The sequence below is a fragment of the Helicoverpa armigera genome, chromosome 30 (genome assembly GCF_030705265.1).
Source record: "Helicoverpa armigera isolate CAAS_96S chromosome 30, ASM3070526v1, whole genome shotgun sequence".
In the NCBI taxonomy this organism is placed as follows: domain Eukaryota; kingdom Metazoa; phylum Arthropoda; class Insecta; order Lepidoptera; family Noctuidae; genus Helicoverpa; species Helicoverpa armigera.
In genome coordinates this window covers 3,006,785-3,027,947 of record NC_087149.1, presented here as the reverse complement: position 1 = coordinate 3,027,947, position 21,163 = coordinate 3,006,785, and the positions used below count along the sequence as shown (strand labels likewise).

Sequence of the window (21,163 nt, the reverse complement as noted above, 5' to 3'; positions counted from 1 at the left end):
ATCGTATGCGGCCCTGAAAAGGGCCTTTTAATGTGCGCATATCTACATACCTACGTATGGTTGAACGACGCATGAATCGATACGTTACTGTACCACATAGAGAGTACGAACGCACGACGCACCCGCGTCCACCATAGTGTAGGTTCTGTAGAATAGCTGGTCGACGGACGACACGTTGGCCGCGGCGGATAGACACGGTCTAACCTCCGAAACCGTACAGGGTGCGACCCTGGCGTTTCAGAGCGTACACGACGTCCATGGCGGTGACGGTCTTCCTCTTGGCGTGCTCGGTGTAGGTGACCGCGTCGCGATCACGTTCTCGAGGAACACTTTGAGGACACCGCGAGTCTCTTCGTAGATCAGACCGGAGATACGTTTCACGCCTCCTCTGCGAGCCAGACGACGGATGGCGGGCTTCGTGATACCCTGGATGTTATCAAAGTACCTTCCTGTGGCGGTCCTCCTTTTCAGACCCTTTCCTCCCGCGACCGGTCATCTTCTCGGTTAGTTTGTAGAATTTACGATAACACAACGAACGAACAGCGAAGCACCACGATCGAGTGCCGCACGAGTACTGGCTATACGCTTCGCGTACACTGGGCCTTTATTTATATACGACGGGGTCTCGGCGGCGGCGAATTCTATCCGGAGTGAGCGGGGAGAGGTGACTATCGAAGCGTTCGTTATAGGTTGATTTTAGGCATTTAATCTATGATTTTTATGATTGACATAGTATACTGTATTGCGAATTCCCATAAATAATAATAAAAAAATACATGGTGTTATACACCCTGTATATGTTTTTTTTCTGTATTAATTCATTAATATAACTTTGATAATAGTAACCTAATAAATGAATGAAAATATGGGATAAAAATAAAAGTATATATATATACATATATATATTACATGCTTTTTATCTATCTATCTATATAATAATGTAAGCTGCTTAAATTTTGACAAAATAAATTCATACAGAGTGTTTTCCAAAACTTATCCGGGGGCATCGTCATGATGCTATTATAGTAGGTATTAAATTAAATTACATGAAAGGAAGGAAGGCAGGTAGGTATGTATATGTATGTATGTATTTATTTATTTTGGATGTATGTATGTATGTTGTACAAAGATTAATGTTTGTTGTTGCTACGTTTTTAAGACACGTCCGATGTAAAGAAACATTTTCAACTGTCAGAATCATATGTGGCCCTGAAAGGGCCTTTTAGTGTGAGCGCGCACCGCCGGTCAACCGTTGATCAAGCGCGGGACACCTTAAGCACGTTCGCCTCTGATCCTGCGAGCGAGCTGAATGTCCTTTGGCGATGGTGACACGCTTGGCGTGGATAGCGCACAAGTTGGTGTCCTCGAAGAGACCGACGAGGTAAGCCTCGCTGGCCTCCTGAAGTGCCATAACAGCGGAGCTCTGGAAGCGGAGATCGGTCTTGAAGTCCTGGGCGATTTCACGCACGAGACGCTGGAAAGGCAGCTTGCGGATCAACAGCTCTGTACTCTTCTGGTAACGACGGATCTCACGGAGAGCCACAGTGCCGGGCCTGTAGCGATGGGGCTTCTTCACTCCGCCGGTGGCCTGGTGCGCTCTTGCGCCGCCAGCAGTGGCGAGCTGCTTCCTCGGCGCCTTACCGCCGGTGGATTTACGAGCGGTCTGCTTAGTACGTGCCATTATTAGACAATACAACAGCGAACTGACTGTACAAACACAACAATAATGACGAGAACTGATCGTGAACGAGCGGACCTCTACGGTTCGAACGTGCGTGAGAGAATAAAATCCAGAAGCGATCGTCGCCTCTATTTATACTGTACGTACTGTACTGGGTGACTGAGCGAGCGACTAGCGCCCTCTGTCTCTGTCTGGCGCGAAAATTTCCGAAATCAACAAAACGTTAAAAGAAAAAGTATTTTATAATTTTTATCCTATTCGGTTTATATACTTATTTATTGTATTATATTTTTATATATTATTCGTCTATGTTGTTGTTAGTATGTATTTTATGATAACTGTGTAACTTTAGGAAGAAAATAATCCTAGGTTGCAGATCTATACATAATATGTATCACACAGGCAGTATGGTTTTATAGGAGGTAGGTATATTATTTATGTATGTACGTATGTATGTATGTATGTATGTATATACATTCGTTTGTTTGTTTAATATCGAATTTTGACTCTGTCCGTCCGTGTAAAACTATTCATTCATTCATTCATTTATTTATTTATTTTCAACATCATTTTCAATGGAATACGTAGGTACTAGGTGTCTGTCTATCGCAATATTGATCATGTATCTATAATAATAGTATTATTCTGTACTCCTATCTGTTATTGCCTATACTTTGTTGTATGTCTAGCTGCGAAAATTTGTTTGTATGCGATATACCTCTTATATATTTATTAAGCAGTAGTAATATACTGTGTAAATAAACTACGTTTTGACGAGCATCTGATTCAAGCGTGAAATTCTCATCTTTCACATGATTACATTTGTGGCCCTGAAAAGGGCCTTTTGTTTGTTATCCAGCCATCCCTGTGGCGGTGCGGCGGTGCGGTGCAGTCGGTGCGTGCGTGCTCGTGGCCAGATTTTCGACGTGGCGGCGGTTTGTGGCGTCTGGTGGCGTGGTTCTCGAAATGCATCTCGATAAGCGCCGTGCGTGTGCGCGTACGTACATAATAAATTGGTAAGTAAGATACCTATGTATATATATACGTAAACCCACGACGACGCAATCGATCAACACTCGCACAAACACCATGGCGCACGGAACACGAACAACAAACACTGGCTCGGCGACACACGACGACGGCGACGTCGTCCACAAACGCGGCGGTCACGAGGCGTCGGCGGCTGCTTTCGCTGCTGGCCGCTCATTTAGAGCTGGTGTACTTGGTGACGGCCTTGGTGCCTTCACTGACGGCGTGCTTGGCGAGCTCACCGGGCAGCAGGAGCCTGACGGAAGTTTGGACCTCCCTCGATGTGATGGTGGACCTCTTGTTGTAGTGGGCGAGACGGGAAGCTTCGGCGGCGATGCGCTCGAAAATGTCGTTCACGAACGAGTTCATGATCGACATGGCCTTGCTGGAGATACCGGTGTCGGGGTGCACCTGCTTCAACACCTTGTAGATGTAGATGGCGTAGCTCTCCTTCCTCTTGTGCTTCTTCTTCTTCTTGTCGGTTTGGAGATGTTCTTCTGGCTTTGCCAGATTTCTTGGCGCTTTACCACTTGTCTTGGGCGGCATTGTTGTTGTTAAACACAATACTAGACTTCAGCGAGAGCGGGTATAGTGCTGACGGAACGGAGTTCGGCAGCAATGACGACATTAGATGAAACTACTATATATGCGGCAGCCGGCGGCGAAACACCAAGGCATCCGCTCCGTAATCGACGAACCGGCGGACCAATCGTAGCCCTTTCAACGTCGAAAAGCTGGCGGTGGGGCAATGGGTCGGGCGGGAGGAGGGAGAGTGGAGGTGGGAGAGGACGACGCTGAGAAATAGGTGCAGTAATTATGCATTAAACACATCATATATTTTCACAGATAAATGTACAATTGTGTAATGTACATACATACATACATACATACATACATACATACATACATACATTCATTCATTCATTCATTACATATATATCTATAATACAGGAAATATTACCTATATATAAATTATGAATATTATAAACTCGAAAGAACTGGACAGATTTAAAAAATATTTCACCATTAGGCCTACGTTATTCAGCAAATAGTACCTAGGTTTTCCTTGCTATTAATAAAAATCAGTGTTATATGTGTAGGAATAATTGAAACATTATTATCCTATGTTTTATTATTATTTCAATGAATGTGTGTTTGTATATGTATTTAAGTAGTTAATGTTAGTGATTATTTATTGGTTATATCTTCTTTCTTTTTACACAGTCTATCTGTATCTCTTTTAAATTCTAACACTCCCATAACGGGCCTGCTGGAAGAAATTTCTTGTGAGATAAGCTGTGCCCTTGTACAATTCTCTCAAATCTATTATTTATTCTTGTCTGTATTTATGTGTTGTACTGTACTGTTAAATAAATAAATAAATAAATGAATTTACATATGTAATTTGTACAGGTAACGTGGAAAGGCAAGCACGGCGCGCCTGCAGCAGGTGGTGCGCGCGGCGAGCAGCGCGCGCGGCTGCAGCACCAGAGGCAGCAGGGACCCCGCAAATGAAGGTATGTAACATGTACCTAACCTAAGAATTATCACGGCGCAGCGCAGTGTCGAGTAACATCCTAGCACACGTAATTAATATGCCTAGTCAGTACAGCGTTGTACTTGTACGTTTTGAGACGACACTGATAAAGAAACTGTCTTTTAACATTGGATTATGTATCGACGATCATATTGTGGCCCTGAAAGGGCCTTTTGTTTAATGTGTGTTGCATACGAGGGCGACGCTCAGCGCGTCCGACGCGATACAATATTGCAATAGGTATACGAGTGCATGGCGCGAATGAATGCACGCATGCATATATACACCACACAATATTATCCCATCGAAGCAACGCGGCCTTCTTCTCGGTCTGGGCAGCAGCACGGCCTGGATGTTAGGCAGCACACCACCTGAGCGATGGTCACGCCGGATAGGAGCTTGTTCAATTCCTCGTCGTTGCGGATGGCCAGTTGCAGATGACGCGGATGATCCTGGTCTTCTTGTTGTCTCTGGCCGCGTTACCGGCCAACTCGAGAACCTCAGCGGCCAGGTACTCCATCACGGCGGCCAAGTAGACAGGCGCTCCGGCACCGACGCTCTGCATAGTTACCGTTACGCAGCAGCCTGTGGATACGTCCACGGGAACCTGTAGACCGGCACGGTTGGACCGGGACTTTGCCTTCCCTTAACGCCACCTTTACCACGACCGGACATTGTCAAGATTGGTTAAGAATATCACGGAAAATCACCAAGTTACGCTCTGAGTGCGAGGCGCGACGACAGTCGAGTGAACAACTAATTTTAAACCCATTTTTTGGTATGGCATCTCGCAGTTCAGCCTAGGAGGCCGTGTTGGCACCTTAACCGGTTTCCTGGCGGATGCCTAGAATTTAAGGCCTCCAGCCAGGGGCGTAAAACAACTTATAAACTAAGCGACTGCGCTAGGGTACCTGTGAAGTCGGACCTCGGCTTAGGGCGTCGCTGGGGAAGAGCAACAAAGGAGACAGGCTGGATCATTATGTCATTATTATTAAATGGGGAATTTAAAGCTACTGGCTCAGCTCGCGGGCTGGCTCGATGAGCAAGGGTCAGGAGGACAGAGAGCAAGGACGTCGCGGCGGACCTCGGCGGCGAATTTGTACGAACGCGGTTTGTGTTGTAGGGTGCTAGTGAGTTTACTCTCTCGGAGGACAGTTATCTCATCGTCAGGTTCTGAAGGGCATGCTAGGGCGGCGAATCCTACTGATGCGGAGGGAGTGTAATTACTGGCTGACACGATAAGTGAGTTATCGTGTTTCTCAGCGCGTTCGAAATACCGTGGCGGCACGCTTCATATACTGGCGGATGGTAGGAATTTTTTAAATCGACGCAGAAGAATCATTTCGAACATAAGGAAACTCCTGTGATTTTTCCGTAAAGGCACGGTTTGAAGCTGATCGACTATTTTTTTTTTTTTGGAGGCTGCAAAGCACACGTATGTGCTCGGCGGAAATGAAGAAGCGCTGGTCTAAGGTACCTAGGTATTTGGCATGCTCCTTCAAGGAATCGGCCTACATGAAGTGACGAGGCAGGGGCGCGGGAGAAGCGGCAGGGGCTCGAAAGAGTATGGCCTGGCTTTGTCGGGGGTGAGTTCGGTGCTGGGGTCGGGCAAGAGGTGGTAGCTGGAGATGTCTCCTATGGCGGCTGGGCTGCGGCTGAGCGAGTAGATTGCCGTGTCGTCGGCGGAATAGGGCCCCTAGTGAACATGCTTGTTCTTAGGAATATCGCTAGTGTATAGCGTGAAGAGAGGATGGGGAGATTACCGAGAGCCTTGTGGGACGCCAGCTTTTATAGGGTGGGCGAAGAAGGTGCCGTCTATGCGATGGCGAAAGGTGCGATTCGACAAAAGTCTCGTAAGATGACGACAAGAGACGGTCTGGGACACCGAGTTGGTAAAGCTTGTAAATCAAGCCTTTGTGCAGACTTTGTCGAAGATGCCTTTGCTATGTCGAAGAATCGATGCCGGTGAGTTGGCCACGTTGGAATCCGTGGCTCACCTTCCACGATGCGGTGGACTTGTTGGACACAGAGTGATGGGTTCGAAAACCAAACTGTTCTAATGGAATAAGACTCTGCTTCGACGTAATCTTTGAGACGCTTATAGATAAGTATCTCCGTGATCTTGCCGAACACATTGAGTAAACTGATAGGGCGATAGCTGGACGGGTCTGATTTGGTTTACCGGGTTTTGGGAATACCGATTACGGTTGCCTCTTTTCCATGCCTGTGGGAACAGGTTATGGTCATGGCGCAATTGAAGATCGCGGTCATGAGCATTACGAGGGAAGCGGGTAGGATTTTGAGGCACTGGCCCAGTTTATTCTATCTGGGCCCGGGCTTTGCAGGGGTTTGAGACGTTTGATGATCTCTGCCACTTCGTCTGGGTAAGGAGGCAAGGATCGTCGGGGTCTTCTTGCGGTGGTAGGGAGGATCTGCGCTCGACCTCGGCTTCGACCTTTAGTAGGTGAGCCGGGTCGACCGGTACGGTGGAAGTACTAGGCGAGCATTGAGCCTCAATCGGCCAGACATTCCGCTTTTCATCGTCCTCGAAGGCGATGGAATTGTCCGGGGCGTTTGATCGGCGGGGTGGAAGCTACTTCATCAGTTTGAGTTTCCCTTTGAAGCTGCCAGAAGGCTTGATGGTCGGCTCGAGTTCGCTCAGCGTCTTGTCCCAGCGCGTTTCACGCATCTCAGCAAGGCGTTCCTTTACAGCACGCTGTAAGTTACGCATGTGAGACTTGTTAGCGTCGCAGGGAGGAAAGTACACAGCCAGGCACGGACAGCCGCGTTCTTCTCGGTCACCAGAGCACGCACGTCATCCAGGGCTTAGGCGATGGCTCGTCGCTTCAACTCTACGTGAACGCTTGTCCACGGTGGTGTACGTGCTCGGTGAACGAGCCGATCAGCGCCCGTCATGTCAGCGACTGAGTTGATTTCATCGGGAATTGATTCTAACTGGGCGGAGGAGGATTTCAAGCTTTCGCTTAGCATTCTCCAGTCCGTGACAATCTGGGTGGGAGGAGGGCGATCCGGGTCGAGTGGAGCCTGAGCGCGAGGCTGGACCACGAAACCGGTCTGTGGTCGGAGGTGAGCTCGTGGCGACACCTCGATCGAATGTAAACGTAAGTTTACGTTCTTGAGGCTTGCTACATCTAGAACGCGTCGGAAGGTGGTCGACTATATTAGGAAAGTGAGTGGGATGCATCAGACGATGACATCGAAGTTGAGGGATTCCGCACGATTGAATATACCTCTTGGAAGTAGTGTTGCTATTCCAGGCAGGATGTTTGGCGTTTAGATCGCCTGCTATTATTATTCAGAGTCGCTCAGGCCTAGTAAGGCTCTGGATCGTTCGTGGATCGGGTCGTAGGACTGAAAGGATGAGGACGTGGGAGGGCAGTAGGCCGATACGAGGCGATCGACTGGTGCTGGGACATGGCTAGTCGACAGATCGAGAGCTTCAATGCAGCAAGTCGGGGGTGATCTCTACACAATGTAGCGATCTTTTATAATAGATAAACTGATGCCTTAGTGGCGTGTGATCCTGTCATTTCTAATTACTTATAGTTGGCTATATTAGGGCCGCTGTACGCAAGCTTTAGGAAGTCTCTTGTACGCGAGAAGAATGTCTATCTTATGGGATTGTAGGAAGGCGGAAATCTCGTCGCGTTAGCCGAGAATACCGTTGGCATTATAATAGCCAAACCTAAGGGAATGGGGTTTAATTTTTGGATGTATTATCCATTTCTATTTCTAAAAATTGAGGCAGGTTTTGAACTGCCTGGGCGACATCTGAATACTCCTGCATAACGGGTAGAGTTTGATAAGGTCGCCATTGCTGGCGACTATCTCCCTCGAAGTTGTTGAGCTCTGTCGCTCGTAAATACACTGAACGTGCTCCAGTATAACGTTCATAGAACTGAGCGCTGATACTGGGCTAGAAGAAGGCGCGATCGCTTGCGCTTGCGCGGGCTTGGCTTCCTCGGAGCCCTGGAGGCGCAGAAGCTGAAAGGGCAACCAGGAGGACGCGAGGTAAGCTCGCGGAACCGCGGCGGGATTATTCACCGGGGCGGGAGTTGGCGGCTGGGGCTGAGTTGGCCTCGGGGTTGGAAAGGCTCTCTGATGGTTGAGGGGCTCATGGGGAGAACCACGTTAATGAATGAACAACCAGAGGATGTGGAGCGATGGAAGTAACCGTCGACTGGCGGAAACGTTACAGAACGTTACTGGAGTAGTTGGCAGGATAAAGCCGGAGTTTCCCTGAAATTGCTCGGAAACTCGGTCACAGAGTGCGGTCATAAAGTCGCGGGCAGTCGGAGGTCTCCGTATTCCACCTAGGCTGGGCGAAAACAGTTGCGCTGTGGTATTGACCCCACAGTTGGCAACGGTGGCATTGGGATACAATGCCAGATCTGTTGGCTTCTCGGTTGAGATGCCGGTTAAATTACACACCGATTTGATGTTAAAAATCGGGTGGATTTCAGAGGACGGCTCGCACTACGAGCACCATGTCGAAGGCGTGGCCGCTGCGGGCGCGGTGCATCCTATGAACTTGCGTCGCAGGGATGTTTTGTGACTTAAGTCACTTAAAATGTCATCGAAGGGATTTCCTTCGGAATACGAAAGGTAATGACGACCCGGAGAGGTTTTCCTCGGGGAGGGAGTACGTGTGGAACAGAAATGTTCCTCGCTCTTAGCGCTTTAGTTATCTCCCTATAGTCGTCTGACGTAGGGAGGACGATTTTATACCGTTGCCGGTATTGGAGGCCGATCTGTAGTTGATCTTACGATCAACACACAGCTTGGACACTTCGGTCCATTTGCGCCTGCTGGTATACAGGCGGCGGAGGTTTGTTTTGGTGCGCTTTTGGGCTTAGCGGCACCTTGGGGAGGAAGCGACCTGCGAGGTCGGGGTGACGGGGCGTGGGATGCTGTAGACACAGCGGGCGGGCTAGGGGAGAGGAAGTGCGGCAAGGGCGATGGTCTTGCGCGCCTTGTCATTATTTTTTGTTCTTTTCCTCTTACCTCCCTGTACGACGGTGAAGTCTTCGTCGGAGGAAGAGAGTCAGAGGCTCGGAGGGTTGAGCATCCTCGGGTTGAGGAGCAGAGCGGGAGGACGAGTGTCCATGCATTCGGCGTCGACGTTTGCGTACAGGTGCACTCGCCTGGGATTATTTCCATTGTCTGTGAGACAAATGGGTTAAACAATGGTCGAGTTGCAGCTGGGCATCGACCATTGTATTGGGGATTACCGTTTCCGCTAATGCGGCGGTTTTCCCCGAAGAACAATTATAGGCTCGACAATGGGGCGCAGCACAGCTGCGCCGGCCTCCTTTGTTGAGCCGTTTACATCTATAACTTTACAATAGCGCGCGCTAGGCGCGGGTCATGATATCAGGTTACTATGTCGCCATATTTGGCGACGATGTCTTGGTCATGAGGGAGGGACCTCAAAGAAGAACAATTACTTCGGTGGTCATTTTCCGTGAGGGAGAAGGGCTACCGAGCTAAAGGTGGGGGCTAATTATATAAAACCTAACAACCTATCTCCTATCTCCCGGGTGGATGGGCCGGGGATGGCAACCCTCCTGCCCATGGGCGGGGAGGTGAGAGTACCTATTGGTGAGCCCCTAAGCATTGTAAACCGTTCGCCAGTCTTATTGTGCGAACGGGCCCTAACAGTCTAGTGCGAGAAGGGTATGAGATGCCCAACCGACACCAGGTGTGTAGCTGAAAGCAAACCAGATGCAAGGCACGACTAGGAGATCCCCCAAGGCCGAAATCCGAGCTCCCGTCCAGTGAGCTGCCTTGCCCTGAAGAGTTCGGCGGGTGTGATTGGGTCAACACCCTCTCGGCTTCGTTAACCGTATGGTTTCAACCGAGAACCACAGAGAACAATGGCTTTTGCAAGAAGGGGTCAAGTGAATTGCCAACACAAACGTTTTGAAACTCAGGATAATCGTCCGCCGCTTTGAAAAAAAGCAGCTTTAGATTGATATATTTAGCGGTAAGCGACGACTCACGGTGAAGGCAATTACGTCAGGCGTAACAAAGACAAAAAGTCGTAAACGGGCGAGCGCACTGAGACCGACGACCGGCGAAGGGAACAACTCTTTTAAACCAGGCGTCCGCGGCATTTATACTCGACCGGCGCGTCTCACTAAGGAGAGGGTATGTAGCGACGAACGGGCGAGTGTAACCGCACGCGCAAAGCGCGATCACGTGGACAAAAATAAAACAAACGAAAATAATTCTATTCTAGGCTGAGCTGCGGGTCCATTATCAAAAAAACCAAACACCACGCATCGTGTCGTATAATATAAATCAAATTGTCTTTGTCCTTAGGCTTTCTTTTGCATTTCGCGCGGAAAACGGAGGCAGTACTGTCAGATTCGAATGAAGCGCGCTTTTCACTTTGTTGTTCTCTGTTTTGACGGGATTAGATTGTTTTATATTGTTTTGATTCGTACGCTTCGATCATTATTGTGTCGTGTATTTCACAGTGTTTATGTAAACAAGTGTTGTGAAAGTGTTTTTCTTTCCGATCAGGTATGCAAGTGTAACACACATAACAAACAACCTAGCCTAGCGTAGTAAAATTATATATGTATATATAAGTAAATAATTATTTACTTATTACATTATGTATGTGTTTTTAGGTACGTAATTCTAGTGAGTTGTATGTAAGTTATGTATTGTTTTGTAAGTAGGTAACATAGGAACCTTATGTCAAACTATATGCTTAATACACATTTATATGTACTTGTCTTTTTCAATATATATGATCTTTTGTACCTACATACTTAGTTCGCAATAAAGATTTTCTTGATAATTATATACATGTCTAATGTGTGTGCGTCGTGCGTGTTTAATGGTTAGTTACGTAGGCACCTAGTTATTTGATACGTTTTGACTTGTCTGTTTATATGAGAAACGAATAATATTCATGATAGTATTGTTAGCCCTGAAAAGGGCTGTTTTAAGCGCTCTACGAGCGCCGCGTTTGAAGCGTGCACTCCCGCTGAGCATCTTGTTGCCGCCGTTTGATTTTCTTCATTTGTTGTTGTTGTTGTTGTTGACAGAGACTCGAGACACTGTGAGCGAGCGCGCAGCGCCCTACTTCCGAGGACGACGATGTACGCTTCGAACGTAAGCGATGCAGGCTAGCTTGGCTGTGAGGAGCGCGCACGGTTCACGGCGGGCGACGTCGACGTCGACCACGATCCGAGCGATGTGGTGTAGTAGGTACACAAGGTGGGTGGATGGTGTTTAGTTCCACTACACACAAGCGCACACTTGCCACCGTCACACATCACATCACATTGACAGCGCGCTGCACGGATGTTGTGGATGGACGTGCTGAGCCGGGCCGAGCCGAGCCCGAACCGAGCCGGCGCAACGCCCGCGCCGGCTGCCGCTTCCGTCGCCGCGTTTCGCGTCGCCGGTAAACCGGGAACGCCGCGCGTCAGATGTTTACTTCTTGGCTGCGGACGCTTTCTTGGCTGCCGGCTTCGATTTAGGGTGGCGGCGGCCTTCTTCGGCAGGTTGCCCTAGGTTTCTTTGTAGGCGGCTTCGCGGTCTTCTTAGCCTTAGGTGCGGCGCCTCCCTGGCCTTGGCCGGAGCGGCGGCCTTCTTGGGCGCCGGTTTCTTCTTAGCGGCGGCGGCCTTCTTGTCCTTAGCGGCAGCGCCGGCGGACGACTTCGCCTGGAGGGCGAAGCCGATGCGGCGGACGCAGATGCAGCAGCGGCCGCGGCGCTCTGGCTCCGGCGGCTGAAGCGGTAGCCTTCTTGGTCTTCGTGGCTGAGGCGGCGGCCTTGGGCGCAGCGCCCGCTGGTTTCTTGGCGGCAGATTTCGATTCGAGCTTGAAAGAACCGGACGCTCCTTGCCCTTGGTCTGGATCAAAGCGCCAGACTCGACGGCGCTCTTCAGGTATTTCCTTATGAACGGAGCTAGTTTCTCAGCGTCTACCTTGTACTGAGCGGCGATGTACTTCTTGATCGCCTGCAGCGAAGATCCGCTGCGCTCCTTCATCTCCTTGATAGCGCTGTTTACCATCTCGGATGTTTTAGGATGGGTGGGCTTCGCCTTCGGCTTCTTCGCACCGCCAGCCTGCCTCGCCTGCTTCTTCGCCGGTGTAGCTGGAGCCGGAGCTTCGGTTGCGACTGCTGTGTCTGCCATTGTTTACAACGCACGCACGATCAACACACACACGAAATAGTAAGTGTACACAACAAGTTACTTGGGTAGTAGTAGTTTAGTGAGAGACTTAGATGTCGCCACTTATAGGTTTTCAAATTTCGAACGCGTACGCCGAACGACGACGAAACTTTACCGTAACGAGCGCCTCTGTGTCGCGGGCGGATTTCTCTTTGGGAGGCTCGAAAGTTTTCACTAACACGTATCTAATAAAACTTATTTTTCCAATGTTTATCGTCGCGGCGGACGCGTACAGTGATCGGATTAGGATAATACATGAACTTGACGAGGTCGTGGCGCCTGTGCGAACGCGAATAGTGCATAATAGGAACCGGGGCGGTTGTTTATTTCGGCGGCTGGTTACCGAGGCACCAGTGGGTCCAGTTCAAAATGTTATTTTCTCTATAAAAGTGATAGCGAGTGACGATCGAGGTCGACCCGCCAACAAGGAGGATATCGAGCTTGTGTGGTAACAGGACCCCGTCGATATTCGTCAGTTACGCGAACGCATTATCGACCTAAAAGTGAAGCGTCGTAAAACACGGCGAGCTCCGCGTCCGCTAAGGACGGTCTCGAGGCTCCGCGTCCAGGACGTGCAACCAATCGGTAATATTATTTTGCTTTGTTCTTCTTGTTTATTATCGAAAGAAAAGTGCCCTTCGACGGAGGTCAGGACGGGTAGCAGCCTGCGCTGCACCGTCCTCCCGCAGGCACCGCACAGAGTACCTACCTAACGGCGCGCATTCGAAGACACGGCGACGACGGCGAACTCAACTTGGTCCGTGAGTCCGTCGGTTCGTCGTTCTCGTTGTTATTTATTGGTTTTCTATTTATTACCTACATACATAGGTAGTACCTAAATAAATCGAAAACATCGAGACTACACCTAGGTATGATGTGATGTATTTACCTACTTGACGTTGATTATTATGTACAGGTCTCGTATAATATATGATAATACCTACGCTAGTGAATAACATACTCCGACGGCATTTTTCAGCGGCGGCAGCAGCAGCAGCAGCAGTGGCGGCGGCAGAGGCGGCTTCGGCTTCGGCAGCGGCGACGGCAACGGCAGCAGTGCAGCCGGCAAGCAGCGACGACTACGGCCGAGATTGATTGAGGCGCGGCGCCGCGGCGGGCGCAGTGAATTTAGAAAACAACAACAATAGCATAGGAATTAGGAGGTACAAACATTGTATAATATAGTAGTTCGAATATATTACTAGAATACGTATGTACCTACCTATATAGTACAAGTACCTATGTATTTTATACTTACACACATAATATACTTACAACGTTATGTCGGTTTTTAATTTCATTCACACTTCTTCCTTTCTACAAACAACAGCTAAGTAGCTACTAGGTAACAGCGAGTAGTCCACATTCTATATTATATGTAGTAGGTATGTATATAATGTAACAAAACGGTTTTGTTATTTTTATTTAGTGGCTACTACTAAGCCCACCAAGAATATGTGTTGAATGTTGTTGTACGTTTTAGACGAACTCTGCATAAAGAAACATATTTAAAATATCGAATCGTATGCGGCCCTGAAAGGGGCCTTTTAATGTGCGCATATCTACATGCACCTACGTATGGTTGAACGACGCATGAATCGATACGTTACTGTGTACCACATAGAGAGTACACGAACGCACGACGCACCCGCGTCCACCATAGTGTAGGTTCTGTAGAATAGCTGGTCGACGGACGACACGTTGGCCGCGGCGGATAGACACGGTCTAACCTCCGAAACCGTACAGGGTGCGACCCTGGCGTTTCAGAGCGTACACGACGTCCATGGCGGTGACGGTCTTCCTCTTGGCGTGCTCGGTGTAGGTGACCGCGTCGCGGATCACGTTCTCGAGGAACACTTTGAGGACACCGCGAGTCTCTTCGTAGATCAGACCGGAGATACGTTTCACGCCTCCTCTGCGAGCCAGACGACGGATGGCGGGCTTCGTGATACCCTGGATGTTATCACGAAGTACCTTCCTGTGGCGCTTGGCTCCTCCTTTTCCCAGACCCTTTCCTCCCTTACCGCGACCGGTCATCTTCTCGGTTAGTTTGTAGAATTTACGATAACACAACGAACGAACAGCGAAGCACCACGATCGAGTGCCGCACGAGTACTGGCTATACGCTTCGCGTACACTGGGCCTTTATTTATATACACGACGGGGTCTCGGCGGCGGCGGGGAATTCTATCCGGAGTGAGCGGGGAGAGGTGACTATCGAAGCGTTCGTTATAGGTTGATTTTAGGCATTTAATCTATGATTTTTATGATTGACATAGTATACTGTATTGCGAATTTCCCATAAATAATAATAAAAAAAAAATACATGGTGTTATACACCCTGTATATGTTTTTTTTTTTTCTGTATTAATTCATTAATATAACTTTGATAATAGTAACCTAATAAATGAATGAAAATATGTCTTAAGGATAAAAATAAAAAGTATATATATATACATATATATATTACATGCTTTTTATCTATCTATCTATCAATGTATATAATAATGTAAGCTGCTTAAATTTTGACAAAATAAATTCATACAGAGTGTTTTCCAAAAACTTATCCGGGGGCATCGTCATGATGCTATTATAGTAGGTATTAAATTAAATTACATGAAAGGAAGGAAGGCAGGTAGGTATGTATGTATGTATGTATGTATTTATTTATTTTTGGATGTATGTATGTATGTTGTACAAAGATTAATGTTTGTTGTTGCTACGTTTTTAAGACACGTCCGATGTAAAGAAACATTTTCAACTGTCAGAATCATATGTGGCCCTGAAAAGGGCCTTTTTAGTGTGAGCGCGCACCGCCGGTCAACCGTTGATCAAGCGCGGGACACCTTAAGCACGTTCGCCTCTGATCCTGCGAGCGAGCTGAATGTCCTTTGGCATGATGGTGACACGCTTGGCGTGGATAGCGCACAAGTTGGTGTCCTCGAAGAGACCGACGAGGTAAGCCTCGCTGGCCTCCTGAAGTGCCATAACAGCGGAGCTCTGGAAGCGGAGATCGGTCTTGAAGTCCTGGGCGATTTCACGCACGAGACGCTGGAAAGGCAGCTTGCGGATCAACAGCTCTGTACTCTTCTGGTAACGACGGATCTCACGGAGCCACAGTGCCGGGCCTGTAGCGATGGGCTTCTTCACTCCGCCGGTGGCGGTGCGCTCTTGCGCGCCGCCTTGGTGGCGAGCTGCTTCCTCGGCGCCTTACCGCCGGTGGATTTACGAGCGGTCTGCTTAGTACGTGCCATTATTAGACAATACAACAGCGAACTGACTGTACAAACACAACAATAATGACGAGAAACTGATCGTGAACGAGCGGACCTCTACGGTTCGAACGTGCGTGAGAGAATAAAAATCCAGAAGCGATCGTCGCCTCTATTTATACTGTACGTACTGTACTGGGTGACTGAGCGAGCGACTAGCGCCTCTGTCTCTGTCTGGCGCGAAAATTTCCGAAATCAACAAAACGTTAAAAAAAGAAAGAAGTATTTTATAATTTTTATCTATTCGGATTTATATACTTATTTATTGTATTATATTTTTTATATTCGTCTATGTTGTTGTTAGTATGTATTTTATGATAACTGTGTAACTTTAGGAAGAAAATAATCCTATAGGTTGCAGATCTATACATAATATGTATCACACAGGCAGTATGGTTTTATAGGAGGTAGGTATATTATTTATGTATGTACGTATGTATGTATGTATGTATGTATATACATTCGTTTGTTTGTTTAATATCGAATTTTGACTCTGTCCGTCCGTGTAAAACTATTCATTCATTCATTCATTTATTTATTTATTTTGGAATGGGTACTAGGTGTCTGTCTATCGCAATATTGATCATGTATCTATAATAATAGTATTATTCTGTACTCCTATCTGTTATTGCCTATACTTTGTTGTATGTCTAGCTGCGAAAATTTGTTTGTGTGTATGCGATATACCTCTTATATATTTATTAAGCAGTAGTAATATACTGTGTGTAAATAAACTACGTTTTGACGAGCATCTGATTCAAGAAACGTGAAATTCTCATCTTTCACATGATTACATTTGTGGCCCTGAAAAGGGCTTTTGTTTGTTATCCAGCCATCCCCTGTGGCGGTGCGGCGGTGCGGTGCAGTCGGTGCGTGCGTGCTCGTGGCCAGATTTTCGACGTGGCGGCGGTTTGTGGCGTCTGGTGGCGTGGTTCTCGAAATGCATCTCGATAAGCGCCCGTGCGTGTGCGCGTACGTACATAATAAATTGGTAAGTAAGATACCTATGTATATATATACGTAAACCCACACGACGACGCAATCGATCAACACTCGCACAAAACACCATGGCGCACACCGGAACACGAACAACAAACACTGGCTCGGCGACACACGACACGACACGGCGACGTCGTCCACAAACGCGGCGGTCACGAGGAGGCGTCGGCGGCTGCTTTCGCTAGCTGCCGGCCGCTCATTTAGAGCTGGTGTACTTGGTGACGGCCTTGGTGCCTTCACTGACGGCGTGCTTGGCGAGCTCACCGGGCAGCAGGAGCCTGACGGAAGTTTGGACCTCCCTCGATGTGATGGTGGACCTCTTGTTGTAGTGGGCGAGACGGGAAGCTTCGGCGGCGATGCGCTCGAAAATGTCGTTCACGAACGAGTTCATGATCGACATGGCCTTGCTGGAGATACCGGTGTCGGGGTGCACCTGCTTCAACACCTTGTAGATGTAGATGGCGTAGCTCCTTCCTCTTGTGCTTCTTCTTCTTCTTGTCGGTTTTGGAGATGTTCTTCTGGGCTTTGCCAGATTTCTTGGCGGCTTTACCACTTGTCTTGGGCGGCATTGTTGTTGTTAAAACACAATACTAGACTTCAGCGAAGCGGGTATAGTGCTGACGGAACGGAGTTCGGCAGCAATATAAACGACATTAGATATGAAACTACTATATATGCGGCAGCCGGCGGCGCAAACACCAAGGCATCCGCTCCGTAATCGACGAACCGGCGGACCAATCGTAGCCCTTTCAACGTCGAAAAGCTGGCGGTGGGGCAATGGGTCGGGGGCGAGGAGGGAGGGAGAGTGGGAGGTGGGAGGACGCATTGCTAGAAAATGAATACAGTAATTATGCATTAAACACATCATATATTTTCACAGATAAATGTACAATTGTGTAATGTACATACATACATACATACATACATACATACATACATACATACATTCATTCATTCATTCATTACATATATATCTATAATACAGGAAATATTACCTATATATAAATTATGAATATTATAAACTCGAAAAGAACTGGACAGATTTAAAAGAAATATTTCACCATTAGGCCTACGTTATTCAGCAAATAGTACCTAGGTTTTCCTTGCTATTAATAAAATCAGTGTTATATGTGTAGGAATAATTGAAACATTATTATCCTATGTTTTATTATTATTTCAATGAATGTGTGTTTGTATATGTATTTAAGTAGTTAATGTTAGTGATTATTTATTGGTTATATCTTCTTTCTTTTACACAGTCTATCTGTATCTCTTTTAAATTCTAACACTCCATAACGGGCCTGCTGGAAGAAATTTCTTGTGAGATAAGCTGTGCCCTTGTACAATTCTCTCAAATCTATTATTTATTCTTGTCTGTATTTATGTGTTGTACTGTACTGTTAAATAAATAAATAAATAAATGAATTTACATATGTAATTTGTACAGGTAACGTGGAAAGGCAAAGCACGGCGCGCCTGCAGCGAGTGGTGCGCCGCGCGGCGACAGCGCGCGGCTACGCAGCACCAGAGGCAGCAGGGACCCGCAAATGAAGGTATGTAACATGTACCTAACCTAAAATTATCACGGCGCAGCGCAGTGTCGAGTAACATCCTAGCACACGTAATTAATATGCCTAGTCAGTACAGCGTTGTACTTGTACGTTTTGAGACGACACTGATAAAGAAACTGTCTTTTAACATTGGATTATGTATCGACGAATCATATTGTGGCCCTGAAAGGGCCTTTTGTTTGTATGTGTGTTGCATACAGGGGCGACGAGCTCAGCGCGTCCGACGCGATACAATATTGCAATAGGTATACGAGTGCATGGCGCGAATGAATGCACGCATGCATATATACACCACACAATATTATCCCATCGAAGCAACGCTTAAGCCTTCTTCTCGGTCTTCTTGGGCAGCAGCACGGCCTGGATGTTAGGCAGCACACCACCCTGAGCGATGGTCACGCCGGATAGGAGCTTGTTCAATTCCTCGTCGTTGCGGATGGCCAGTTGCAGATGACGCGGGATGATCCTGGTCTTCTTGTTGTCTCTGGCCGCGTTACCGGCCAACTAGAGCGGCCAGGTACTCCATCACGGCGGCCAAGTAGACAGGCGCTCCGGCACCGACGCGCTCTGCATAGTTACCGTTACGCAGCAGCCTGTGGATACGTCCCACGGGGAACTGTAGACCGGCACGGTTGGACCGGGACTTTGCCTTCCCCTTAACCTTGCCACCTTTACCACGACCGGACATTGTCAAGATTGGTTAAGAATATCACGGAAAATCACAAGTTACGCTCTGAGTGCGAGCGCGACGACAGTCGAGTGAACAACAATTTTAAACCCATTTTTTTTGGTATGGCATCTCGCAGTTCAGCCTGGGAGGTGATGTGCTGCTTAACCGGACTTTTCCCTGTGGATGCCTAGAATTTAAGGCCTCCAGCCAGGGGCGTAAAACAACTTATAAACTAAGCGACTGCGCTAAGGAGGGTACCCTGTGGGAGTCGGACCTCGGCTTAGGGCGTCGCTGGGGGAGGCAACAAAGGGACAGGCTGGATCATATGATCATTATTATTAAATGGGGAATTTAAACTACTGGCTCAGCTCGCGGGCTGGCTCGATGAGCAAGGGTCAGGAGGACAGAGAACGGGACGTCGCGGCGGACCTCGGCGGCAGGTTTGTACGAACGCGGTTTGTGTTTGTATAGGGTGCTAGTGAGTTTACTACTCTCTTGGAGGACAGTTATCTCATCGTCAGGTTCTAGAAGGGGCATGCCTAGGGCGGCGTCCTACTGATGCGGGAGGGAGTGTAATTACTGGCTGACACGATAAGTGAGTTATCGTGTTTCTCAGCGCGTTCGAAATACCGTATGGCGGCACGCTTCATATACTGGCGGATGTTAGAATTTTTAAGTCGACATGAAGAATCTCATTTCGAACATAATAGGAGCTCCTGTGATTTTCCGTAAGGCACGGTTTGAAGGGCTTGCATTCTGTGAAGGCAGCGATGAAACTGCCTGTGCGAACCTGGGGGCAGCATACATCATGACGGGGCGTATGCACGATCCGTAGAGCGTAACGGATTTAAGAGATAATTTGCTCTTTGAATTGAGCAAAGTGCAATCTGCCGTACACAAAGGCTGCTCTAGAGAGCGCACCTTACGTATGTGCTCGGCGAATGAGAAGCGCTGGTCTAAGATTACACCTAGATATTTGGCATGCTCCTTCAAAGGAATCGGCCTACCAAACATGGTGACTGACGGGGGCGCGGGAGAAGCCACGGCAGGGAGGCTCGAAAAGTATGGCCTGGCTTTTGTCGGGGTGGAGTTCGATTCTCCATAGCCTAGTCAGACACCTAGGGTGTTGCAATAGGCTTGGAGATGTCTCACTATGGCGGCTGGGCTGCGGCCTGAGCAGTAGGTGCCGTGTCGTCGGCGAATAGGGCTAATTGAACATGCTTGTTCTTAGGAATATCGCTAGTGTATAGCGTGAAAGAGGATGGGGGAGAGTACCGAGCGTGGGACGCCAGCTTTATAGGGTGGGCCGAAGAAAGAGTGCCGTCTATGCGATAGCGAAAGGTGCGATTCGACAAAAAGTCTCGTAAGATGACGACGAGACGGTCTGGGACACCGAGTTGGTAAAGCTTGTAAATCAAGCCTTTGTGCCAGACTTTGTCGATGCCTTTGCTATGTCGAAGAGAATCGTGCCGGTGAGTTGGCCACGTTGGAATCCGTGGCTCACACCTTCCACGATGCGGTGGACTTGTTGGACCTGGTGATGGGTTCGAAACCAAACTGTTCTAATGGAATAAGACTCTTTGCTTCGACGTAATCTTTGAGACGCTTATAGATAAGTATCGTAGATCTTGCCGAACACATTGAGTAAACTGATAGGGCGATAGCTGGACGGGTCTGATTTTGGTTTACCGGGTTTGGGAATACCGATTACGGTTGCCTCTTTCCATGCCTGTGGGAACAGGTTATGGGTCATAGCGCAATTGAAGATCGCGGTCATGAGCATTACGAGGAAGCGGGTAGGATTTTGAACACTTTATTGGTTATTCTATCTGGGCCGGGCTTTACGGGGTTGAGACGTTTATGATCTCTGCCACTTCGTCTGGAGTGACGGGAGGCAAGGGATCGTCGAGGTCTTCTTGCGGTGGTAGGAGGAGGATCTGCGCTCGACCTCGGCCGACCTTTAGTAGGTGAGCGGGTCGACCGGTTAGTACTAGGCGACATTGAGCCTCGGGCTGTCGGCCAGACATTCCGCTTTCATCGTCCTCGAGGCGAGGGAATTGTCAGGGCGTTTGATCGGCGGGGTGGAAGCTACTTCATCGGATTTGAGTTTCCTTTGAAGCTGCCAGAAGGCTTGATGGAGTCGGCTCGAGTTCGCTCAGCGTGTCCCAGCGCGTTTCGCATCTCAGC

The 21,163-nt window shown here is 48.2% G+C and overlaps 4 protein-coding genes and 5 pseudogenes across 4 annotated transcripts; all 9 read right to left on the bottom strand.

The window, feature by feature from the left end:
* Positions 1-117: 117 nt before the first annotated feature.
* On the bottom strand, positions 118-574 carry LOC135119132 (histone H4-like; annotated as a pseudogene).
* Positions 575-1,107: 533 nt separating this feature from the next.
* Positions 1,108-1,785, bottom strand: LOC135119133 (histone H3-like; annotated as a pseudogene).
* A 1,099-nt stretch (positions 1,786-2,884) lies between these two features.
* Positions 2,885-3,256, bottom strand: LOC135119125 (histone H2B-like). Its single transcript, XM_064042823.1, has one exon. The coding sequence runs from the start codon at positions 3,254-3,256 to the stop codon at positions 2,885-2,887; it is 372 nt and encodes a 123-aa protein (XP_063898893.1).
* A 1,168-nt stretch (positions 3,257-4,424) lies between these two features.
* Positions 4,425-5,011, bottom strand: LOC135119137 (histone H2A-like; annotated as a pseudogene).
* Positions 5,012-11,310: 6,299 nt separating this feature from the next.
* On the bottom strand, positions 11,311-12,467 carry LOC126056170 (histone H1-like; annotated as a pseudogene).
* Positions 12,468-14,015: 1,548 nt separating this feature from the next.
* Positions 14,016-14,593, bottom strand: LOC135119129 (histone H4). The gene has a single exon (XM_064042826.1). It carries the CDS (start codon positions 14,499-14,501, stop codon positions 14,190-14,192), a length of 312 nt encoding a protein of 103 aa, XP_063898896.1. The 5' UTR covers positions 14,502-14,593; the 3' UTR covers positions 14,016-14,189.
* Positions 14,594-15,239: 646 nt separating this feature from the next.
* On the bottom strand, positions 15,240-15,847 carry LOC126055511 (uncharacterized). Its single transcript, XM_049844930.2, is given in 2 exon segments — positions 15,240-15,625; positions 15,628-15,847. Coding segments are annotated over 2 exon segments (405 nt in total). The 5' UTR covers positions 15,719-15,847; the 3' UTR covers positions 15,240-15,311.
* A 977-nt stretch (positions 15,848-16,824) lies between these two features.
* LOC135119123 (histone H2B-like) lies at positions 16,825-17,383 on the bottom strand (annotated as a pseudogene).
* A 908-nt stretch (positions 17,384-18,291) lies between these two features.
* Positions 18,292-19,074, bottom strand: LOC135119127 (histone H2A-like). Its single transcript, XM_064042824.1, is given in 2 exon segments — positions 18,292-18,811; positions 18,813-19,074. Coding segments are annotated over 2 exon segments (366 nt in total). The 5' UTR covers positions 18,995-19,074; the 3' UTR covers positions 18,292-18,627.
* Positions 19,075-21,163: the final 2,089 nt, after the last annotated feature.